An 11,236-nucleotide genomic window follows, 5' to 3' on the forward strand; every position below is an offset into this window, starting at 1 on the left:
CGTCGTGTGCTCGCCGAGGGACCTCGGCGGCCTAGGATTGCTGACCTCAGGATCCTCGGCTTCGCGCTCCGCCTGCGCTGGGAGTGGCTACGACGGCCTCAACCCGACGCGGCATGGGCGCACCTACCATCCAAGCCGGAGCGCGCTGTGGACCACATGTTCCGGGCATCGGTCACCGTCCAGGTGGGCGACGGCGCCATGGCACGCTTCTGGACCATTCCTGGCTGCCGGACGGGGCATTCTTCATTGGGATGACGTCGTTGCCCGGCGCCAAGGAGGTTTGGAGAGCGTCGGCCCCGCTGAAGGTGAAATTTTTCTTCTGGCTTGCGCTGCACGGGCGCCTGTGGACGGCGGAGCATCGGATGCGCCACGGACTTCAACAAAACAACGACTGTGCTCTGTGCGACCAGGCAGTCGAGTCCACCGATTATCTCCTGGCCTCCTGTGTATTCACACGTGAGGTCTGGCATCGTTTACTCGCGCATATCGGATTCCAGCACCTATGCCCGAGCGACGACTCCTCCCTGGTGGATTGGTGGCAGCAGACGCGGGCACAAGTACCGGATGCCTTCAGGCGCGGCTTCGACACCCTTGTGTTGCTCGTCTCCTGGGAAGTCTGGAAGGAGCGCAACAGAAGGACGTTCGACGGCAACAACAAGACGCCGGCCCAGGTGCTTGCCCTAATCCGTGATGACTCCTAGATCGCGGCTGGCTTCCGGAGTCTGGCGCCGCTATTCGCGGTGGCTGCTTAGCGGTGTTGGGTTATTCTTAGTCGCACGATAGTTCCTCACTTAGTACAACCGCCTAAGCTCCACCGTTCAAGCCGGTGACTGCTGTTAGTGTTCCACCTGCTGTTGGCCTATGGCAACTCGCCGTCAAGCCCCCCGGGCCGTGTACCTCTGTTCTAACTTCCTTAACGAAGCACGTGCAACGCACGCTTTCGAAAAAAAAAAAATCAGCCAAAGTAGATGCACAGTTACGAATTCAAGATTGAATTCAAGCCATCAAAGAATCGGCTCATATAATATATGTTCAAAAGCACGTCTAGGCAGCCGGACTTGATGTAGACTGTTATGCTGAGTTCCCTTTTATAGGAGAGATCAGGCATCTGGGTTGAAGGCCGATGGTAACTATTTTGGGCATTTTCCGTATCTGTCCAACAGCCGATTACATTCATTATTTCAAGATATCATCAGAAGTTCAAGTCGATCGGCTCAAAAAGAAACTCTGTGAAACGCCGCAGGCTAGCTATTATATTGGGCAGAGGAGCACAGCGAAATCCTCGAAAGCGGCAAGGAAACATTACCATCGGTCCCGGTAAAAATCAAAGGGCAGGATCAGCAGCATCCGTAGACAGATTCTGCGAGACATATTGACGATGGCCAACCGGGTGGAGGCTGCAATGTGCAATGTACGTATAGCGGCGTAAGGCTAGTGGCAGCCATGACAAGCTACAGTAGAGCAAGGTCAAGGAACTCGTGGCTGACGACGATGTCAAGAATGTAACGCTGGCGAACAAAGCTAAGGACCTTCTCCTTTACATCGACTGTATTCTCTCATGGGGCCGGTGAACCCGAAATAAACAGAGTTGAACTTCTTCATCGGCTCTTGGATCATCGGCTTTCAGTTTCGTTTTCAATATGAGACATAGCCGATGGACGAACAAAGGACGTAGAAGAGTTTGGGCTGTAGCACGACGAGTGCTGCTCATTGTTGTCCACACGGAGTCTCGTTGACACGGCGAGCGATCTCAGCCGCTCCATGTCCTATGCGTCCACGTCCTTCTCGGAGCAGTGCAGCAGCGTCGACATCAGCAGGCTGTTCGAGCCGGCCGCCACCATGACTAGGCTCATTGGCCGATTCTCGACATCTACCCCTGCGCCCCTCAAACGGCTCAACATAAAGCCCCACGCCGACATGATCAACCGCCGCTCCATTGGTGATAAGATAGGAGCTGGTGAAAGGGAGGTTCTCTAAGCTCCTGCTCGCCGAGGACCTGCCTCGACGGCTTTATGAACACCACCACTACCGAGGCCTCCGCCAAGATGTAGGACGCGCTTAATACATCACAGAAGCTAACGGATCGAAGACGTCCTGTTCATCGTGGACCAGTTCTCCAGCACGCTAAGAGGACTCAGCATCAGCCGTCATCTGTTGTGAGAAGGCAATCAGGGCCCAACGTCACCATCACGGCAGGCAGCGGCGGGAGCATAAATACAATCAAGGAGGTGCTGGACAAAGTGCCGTGTCCGAGAAAGCAGCGCTATACGTGAAGTACATGAAGGCCGGCACATACAAGGAGTACGTCTCAGTGGGGTGAACCTAGACGAATGTGGCTTTCGTCGGCAATGGTACTGAGAAGACCATCATCACGGGGAACAAGAACTTCGAGATGAACCTGATCACTAAGGACACGGCCACCATGGAAGCGACTGGCAAAGGCTTCTTCATGTGGGACGTCTAGGTAGAGAGCACGGCGGGCACTGAGAACCACCAGACGGTGGCACTGAACGTGCAGAGCGATCAGTTTACCTTTTACCAGCACACCTTCGAACGGCTACCAGGACACGTTGTGTATACGCATGCAGCAACAGCTCTTCTATAGTTGCTGGGACAACATCATCACAGTAGAAGGGCAGCCAGATGAACATTCCGTCGGCGGTCGACGAAGTCCAGCTCATATATGCATATTCGGAGAAAGTCACAGCGGAGGCACTCGTCTGCTCGAAGAGGAGGAACGTGCATGTGCTCCTTTATGCTTGGTTCACGTATTATTCTTTATCCCTCGCTCTTCCTATCACTTGTGAACAATCTATCGTAGAGAAAGCATAACATGTAAGTAGTTGATGAATGAGATACAGTATGATGAAAGGAACCTTACTTCTTTTGGCAAAGTACTTGAGAGATTTTTTTTACAAAAAATTTAAAAAAAATGTTTTTCTCCTCAATGATGTTGAATTTCCTATCAAGGCCATATGTTTTCATCAGAAACCTTCCACATAAGCTGCTTATTTTGTGTTGAGTTTTGTCAAGTCTTATTGACCTTTGTTGCGAGATTTATCATGCTCCCAAGATCAAGATCACGTACACACCATAAATATGTGCTGCTCCTACAATGGTAGTACCCAAATGTTCTGCTCCTACACTAGGAGAAGGCAAAAAAATATGTTTGTTAGGTTTATCAAAATGAATGTTCTAAGTTCATGATAATATTTCTCTCAAAAGTTTGTTGTAGAAAGAGACATGGGTTATGCAAAAGTATAATTTAAAAAAAAGACAAAAAGAGGTCCAAAGTTAAAAATGGAAAAAAAGGAGAATAAAGATAGCCCATGTTCTCGCAAAATATTCCACAAGAGAGAAATATGTTTCAGAGAACATAGTAGAATTAGGTTAGCCCCTAAATATTCCACACACATGCACATCTTGATCTAAGAGTATGACACTTCTCTTCTTGGATCCGGGATATTGCTTTACATTATATGCAAAATAAGTATGCTACATATTTTATCCCTACCTAAACTCCACATAAGCTTTTTAGAAGTAGGATAAAGAGAGACAAAACAATGCTTTGATAAGGAACTACTATACATATTGAGCGATCTGAGAGAATCCTTTGAGGAGCAAAGCTATGTTTTAATTTGAAAATCTTTCAAAAACCCTAGTTTTCTGAACAGGAGAAGCGAGGATGACTGAATTCTAATCCATTTCATTCCTCAACCACCCAAGATGGTGTGATAGACACATAAAAGTTCACATTTATAAGTGAGACTTGGAATAAGATATTATTGCTGCCAACAAATTCCTCGGCTCCCTGGAAGAAGACCATCAGGTAAGAGTTATTGGATTACATTGATATAACGTCTATCAGTCAGTAACTTCCCCAAGAAAAACTCCATCGGCTATTAATTAAGGAGCCGATCATTCTAGTGAACATTGCTGCTGCTGATGTCGAATCCACAATACAACAAGTCCATCAAGCTGCTGACAACCAATTGAGATATCATTGCTAATGCTAAAAAAGGGGTGGACAAGAATTCCAATTATATGGTATTTAGCATGGTGGCTAGAATATTTTATTACTTGCATCTAAGCCGATGAATATTTGTGCATTGATTTAGCATAACATTTTTGGCTAGTCACATACAGATACTTAATGCATGGTCAATAGCAAGGAAGTGGCCGATGTTTATTGCCTCTAGAAAGCCAATTATATAATTATGGATTCAGGGAGCCAGCTTCTAATCGGCTAAAGCAGATAAACTGTCAAGATATCAGGAAGATGGAATCCAAGCAAGTCATTAGAAGTATCGGCTCGTGAAAGCCTATTACAAGATGCATAGGAGGATCAATTTTGAGATTAACAAGACCGAGAAAGAAGATGATTGATATGAAACCAATGCGGTCTTCAGTGTTGCGGTTAGATATCATCATTCATGAAAGAAGACCATCGGGCCAAAATAGTTCGAAGCATAAAAATTCATACTCCGAACCAGGGGACATGTGTTGACACCAAAATTTGGTAAGTCGATCTACCCTGGAAAGGAAAAAAGATCGGTCGATGATGTCAAGAACAAGAAAGTCTCCTAATTAATGGATATTTAGGAGCCGGCCAAAAAATATTATTTAATTTATTTTTGGGAGAAGCCTGACGTTTAAGACCTCTTCGAGTACAGACAAGGGAAAAGTAAGGAAAGCCAAAAGATCACTAAAAATGAACGCGTCATGATGGGGGAGATTTATATTCGGCCACGTGTGTTTCCAGCTTGGGAACGGTGTGATGCATTGGAAGAAAAAGATGACGTAAATATTCATTATCCAACAAGATTAGCATCAAGGCCGAAATATTTTATTATTATTCAAGCATGACGTATACTTGCTGATTTCATGCACTTGAGATACACTAAGTTGTGCAATAAATCGGTTTTGTACAGGCCAACCTGGGAAGGAGTCTAGCGTATTCATCAATTGAAAAGGGGAGTCCATGGCTGAAGAAAATCATTTGATTGCTAATCAGAGAAGGTATGAAGCAAGCCAAGCAAGTCCGAGAGTCTAGGTGCTTCACGATTGATTACTCACATAAGGAGGAAAGAAGGCAAATCAAATATGGTTATTTATTGCTTGGACTTGTGTTGACGTAGTTGCCGACGAGACGAAAATCCAATAGATTGACGTGCACCCAAGCAAAGCCATTGTATCTCAGTATTTTCCTTTATTTAGATATATCTTGTTAGGAAAGTCTCTTCGGGACTCTTATCAGCGAAAGTTCTGAACCGGCAATAGTGATGCACACAAGATGTCGCCAGTTTCTAATACTGATGGTTGACTTCGAAACGCTGAACATGGAGGAGGAACAAGTCAAGAAATGATGAACTTGTCAAACCTAAATCAAACTCAAAACCACGACGGGTTTGTCAAAATAAGGTGGCACCACCTGTGGAAGCGCCACTCTGGAGGTGCCACATCAAGAATCCTCATCTTCAAGAGCGAACCGAGGTACTCGATCGATGAACTTCCACAACTACCAAGGGCAAGATTATGAGACAACCTCAAGTGGGCATCAGGGAGGACGTATGTCCTTCACTGGCCGAGGGTATCATGACTCTCAGGAGGCCTTCCAACGTTGTGACAATAGACTCATAATCATTGAAGGGACAAATGCTACCATACAAGATGCGTTACACAATCATACACAATAGCAAGTAAGAATGGGACAAGAGATGGCCAGCCTCCAGCAACAATAGCAACAACAAAATCAAAATTGGGAGGCTCTGTTCCAGCACCTCCACATCTGGCCACCTTGTTAAGCAACCACAACAACAATCAGCTTGGGAGAGAAGGCGTCCCCCGTGTATCCAGATACGTATTTATTTTCCTTTTTATTATTCTTAGTTTGCTTTTTAATATATATTAAAAAAGATGAATAACTAAAAATGAAATTAAAAGTTATCTTTATAGAAATATATATAATTATAATGTGTGATCTAAAAATGAAAATAAAATAAAGAGAGTATGTCTAGTTTGCTTTAATTTGTTTTTAGGAGCTGAATAAAATAAAAAGAACTTTGAAGATAATCTCTTAAAATGGAAATGATGAATAGTTGCTTTGTTATAATTCCTTTCAAGTACCTAGTTTTCAGTCTTCAATTCTTCCGAGTTTTGGATAACATTGTTTTGATATAAGGATTTACTCTGAACTTGAAACTCGTGGGTAGCATATGATTGATCTAAGTCTAAGTAATTGACGGATATGATATGAGAAGATCTGAGCTACTATTTATCTTGTTCCAAGTGATACTAAAGTTCTTGAGATTTATCTTTTCAAAAAATACAAAAATGATACATGATGAGTTCCTATATGACGAAGCTTGAATTCCTACTAGAGCCATACATGTTATTTAGGCTAGAAAACTTTCACATATATGCTGCTTGCTTTTGCATTGAGTTTAGTCAAGCTTTGTTGACCCTTATCGCTACCCCAGCTCAGTTCTTTCCCGTCGGTACGGAGTACTCCCCTCGGTCCCCAACCTTCCATCAGAAATGCTGACTCTTCCCCTACGTTCGCCATATACCGAAGGGAAAGGGCCAGGCACCGTCAGGGGCACTGCATGCAAGGCCGAAAAATAGAACTCGCGCGCTTCTGGAAAAGGATCGGCCCACGCAGCAGAGACAGAGGCGAAAAGAAAAGCGCGCGGCTGGCAAGCGCACAAGGCGCGCAAGGGGAAATTTCCCCATCCTTATCATCTCCCCAGTCCCCCAGTCCCATGCGCCGCCCGAGCTTCTCTTCTCCTGTCCTCCCCCCAGATCTGGCTCTTCCTTGGTCCTCGCCTTCCGAGGTGGCTCGGGCCTCTGTGCTCTGGGCTCGGGCCTCTAGGCGGCACGGGTGGAGCGGCACTGTGGTAGGCGCCGCCGCGACGGAAAGCGCGGGCGTGGCTTCCGGCTCCGCGACGGACGGCGCCGCGTACGAGGGCGCGGGCCGCTGCCGGCTCCGCGGCGGGATGGGCGACGCGAACCTGCAGGTGGGTGTGGAGGACCTAGTGGGTGGTGGCGTGGATGCGGCATAGGCGCCACAGCACAGGCGGCATCCATGTGTCAGTAGTCTGGTGCAGGTGAACAACCCTTCGCTGCCATAGTTGCTAGCAAGATCAGGCTATCAACGCTGCTTCTCCTCTCCCTATGGTAAGACGTTGCAGACACTTGTTCTTGGTACCTTATAAATCGATCTGGTAGATTTTTTAATTATGCCTTTGCAAATCTAGAATTTTAGATTATTGCAATTCTTGAATTGTTATTTTTTTTCATTGCTTTCATTCAGTTACTTGCTGTCAAACTCACCAATAGGCAATAGCTATGAAATCTGCCAATGTAAGAATGATTTGTTACTCTGCTACAGAAATATTTATTTGAAATGAAAGTAGGGGTAGAGATTTTGTGGGCATGGTACATCTACAAATTCTATTGCATGTATATAGGTTGCAGATGCATCTTGGAACTACCTTGTTTCTCTGAACTACAGCTATTCATGCTCAATAATGAACATGGTGAAGGATTTTATTCTGTACAGACTTTGCGAGGCATCATTGGCAGTTAAATAAATATTTAATGTTCATATTATAGCCTGACGTATTGAGATAACTGTTTTAGCAAGATATCTTATTGATTGCTTGTCACTACTAGCTAGCTATCTTGTTAGTTATGCAGATTTAGAATTAGATTGCTAGTTAATCATGTTGATTCATGCTATATGTTTCCTGCTGCTTGTAGTTAACGTACTGATTCATGCTATATAAAACACTAGATATGATTGTGCATACTAAGATTAGTGCTATTGACCGCACATTCTTTCTTGATTATTTATATATTTTTTGCCGTCAGTTTACTTGGAAGAATGAGCATGAAGATGGACATGCCTGCTTTAACAATGTCATCTCGCTCGGTCAGTTCATAGTTCTTGAGGTTCAGTAACTTGCAACTAAATCCATCTACATGCTTTAATTCTGCACACATACTTCAATGATTATGTTAAACTTTGCCTTCAGCCCACATCAAAATTGAAGGGTGGCTCAAATCCTGAAAATGTCGAACATGAGAAATCCTGAAAATGTCGAACATGAGATGTTGTGACTGCCTTTTCTATTATCAAGTTTATTAGGATTTTGTGTCAAGTTGATGTCAAGTTGAGGTGTGGGAGCAAGTCCTGTGTTGTGAGAGATCTGTAGCAATTATGGTGAGGCAGAATAACATGAAGCCATTTTTGTCTAATGCAACTATGTGTTACAACAATTGGATAGGAAATTTTCCAAAATGAGATAAGCTTCTTGGTAGCTACTGATATTCAACATATTCCAAACTAGCCAATCAAACAAGGGAAAATTCCAAAATGAGATGAGCTTCTTAGTAATTAATAAAATCATAAGGTCATTCATTCTGTAGTCTCTAGTCTCTACCCTCAAATCGATAGTGCCAAGACTCACTACAACTGATGCAAATGGAGACAACTCTATTATCTAATTACTCACAAGCTGACACAATAGAGATGACACCATCTGACACAATTTACCCTTATAGAGTGCTAGTACACTGAATTTTATTTGAATAATCTTTCCTGCAACTGCAAGTGTACACTGATGATAATGCAAGCAAACACACTGGTATCCTCTTGTGTTGCGCAGCTGCATTTTGCATTATTCAGCAAGTACTTCTGCATAGTTATTTTTAGTATGTGATTTCTGCACAGTTTTGTTTTTTTTTTTGGGAGAAGAAATGACATGGTAAGATCAGGCTACCATGTGACAAGACTGAATATTCTTATTCTTTGTGCTGGACAGACAATCTTTTAAATCTGAACATTTTGGTTCTAAAGATAGGTTCTAGTGCACTATCTTGTTGAAGTTTTCTGAACTACAGTTAGAATAGTAAAGAGCTTACTATTATGCATACAGAAAACAGTGCCAATCACCTTCTTGAACAGTTACTCATAGCAACTAATGTTGTAAAGGCATATTCGACTAGATGTGTATCCAGATGTGCAGTTTATTTGTCCTCACTGAGCTATGTGTTATTACAAAAATGATCTCATGAATGGTTCCATTTATCATTTTGGTTGTAGAGAGGGACCGGACATGTGCAGTAGCTGTTGCATTGCCATCGGCCTGTTAAGAAGCAATAGTTACTTGACTTCTATTTCTTAAATTTGTAGCACTGCAGCTTCGCTCTTCTGTCTTTATTTTGCAAGACAACTAGAATGTAGCTTAAGATTGATTTGCTGAACATTTACTATCTGATGTATGTACAATTTTAAGGTATGATTATATGTACAAAGACAGTGTAACATTTACCGCTTGTGTGGATGCATGATTAAATGATGATTATTTGATTATATGTGCCAAGACTACCTGGTGTGACATTTAGGATGCATGATTAAAAGAGCTATGAATCACTAATTTGAATGGTTAAATTATGCTTTATGGATATGTAGAACTGGCATTCCCTGATGGTTAGCAACAGATAGGAAAGGTCCTAGGTTTCTCCTGACGGTTGGTACCCGACTGGAAAGATTTAGTTTTTTCCTGATGGTCTAAAGTCGACAGGAAATATTTAGATTTTCCCTGACGAATGGTAACCGACAGGGAAGGTTTCCGTGATGGTAGACGAAAAACTGACGTGGAAGACCTTCCCTGACGGTTCCCACTGTCAGGAATCAATCAATGACGGTTTTCCGTCAGGGAAGGTTGACTTTCCCTGTCAGTCTATCCCTGATGGCGTATCCCTGACGGTTACCGTCACGGTTAGCCTAGGGTAGTGTATGATAGGTTTGTCATGCTCTTAAAATCAAGATCACGTATACACTACCCACATATGCACTACTCCTACACTAGGTGTAGGCGTAAAAATATGCCTTCCATTTAGATCCACCCAAAAATATTTTACTCCTACACTGGGAGTGAACACAAAAATATGCTTGATAGGTTTTCCATCCACCAAATAAATGCTCCAAGTTTTTTTTCTATCTCTCAAAAGTTCTGTTACAGAAAAGAAGCATGGGCTATGCAAAAGTTATCTAAAATAAGAGAAAAAAAAGAGTTGAGAAAAAATAGACACAAAAGTGTCCGAGATATCTAAAACAATGGGTACTTAGATGCCCGCCTAAAAAAGAGAAGAAAAAAATGATGAGAATAAAGATAGCCCCTGTTCTCTTGCAAAAATATTTCTAAATTTCAAGAGAGATATGTTTTCAAGGAGCATAGTAGAATTAGGTTAGCCACCATATATATCCACACATATGCATATCTTGATTTGATTGTATGACTTAACTCTCTTTGGATCTGAGGTTTAACTTTATAATATATGCATTGCAAGTATGCTCTAGCTTACTCTCTACCTATGAACTACACATAAGCCTTAGTGCTAGGAAGAGAAAAAGGCATAACATCTTTATTGTCTTGGTGAGGATCCACAAATACCACATATATTGAAAGACTTGAGAGTGTCATATAATAGAATCTCTGAGTTTTATTTTGGAAATGTATAAAAAACTCCGGAACAATGGTGGAACAAAGAACTTGAGACATAATGCTTGATTTGATCGTTTTGTCTTTTAATTACTCAAGACCCAAGTGAAGGCTAAGAAGCCCATAGTTGAAGGTAATATGGATATGTTTGAAAGTCATATCAGTTTATTCTAATCTGGAGAAGAATTTTTGTTTGAACACATGGGTACTTTTGAGGCGTGAAAGCATTGTAGCAACTCATGATCCATTGTTCAAGATTAACTTTGCTTAGGGACTAGCAAAGGTTAAGTGTGGGCGAGCTTGTCCATGGTCGTTAACATCAATCATAAACCGTCAACATATCTTGTATAAGTACTTAATTCTATCACCAAACATAGGTCTAGGTGTTTAAACTAATAAATTCTATAAGTTTTGGTAAATTTGTGTTTGCAGGAGGATTTATCCAGAAAACTAGCAAGGTGGACTTATTCGTCAGAGAAAATCACATTTATCCGCGACGAAAACAACTCAAGAAGATTCTCGAAGATCATGGGCAGGTACCACATCGATAGGGCCAGACTTTTCCCCTACGTGTAACCCTCTTCTTCCTCATCCTCAGGAGATAGGATCTACTTCTTCACGGTACTCTTCTTGGCCATCTTCTTCTTCTTTAGCCCTTTCTCATCGTTTGCATCCATGCGACAACCGGCATTCCTCTTATACCGACTCACAACACAGTGCGGACCACT

General features: G+C 42.8%; 1 protein-coding gene across 1 annotated transcript; it reads left to right on the forward strand.

The window, feature by feature from the left end:
* Positions 1-251: 251 nt before the first annotated feature.
* Positions 252-701, forward strand: LOC136489524 (uncharacterized). The gene has a single exon (XM_066486132.1). It carries the CDS (start codon positions 252-254, stop codon positions 699-701), a length of 450 nt encoding a protein of 149 aa, XP_066342229.1.
* The last annotated feature ends 10,535 nt before the right edge of the window (positions 702-11,236 follow it).

Source organism: Miscanthus floridulus, chromosome 10 (genome assembly GCF_019320115.1).
Source record: "Miscanthus floridulus cultivar M001 chromosome 10, ASM1932011v1, whole genome shotgun sequence".
NCBI lineage: Eukaryota > Viridiplantae > Streptophyta > Magnoliopsida > Poales > Poaceae > Miscanthus > Miscanthus floridulus.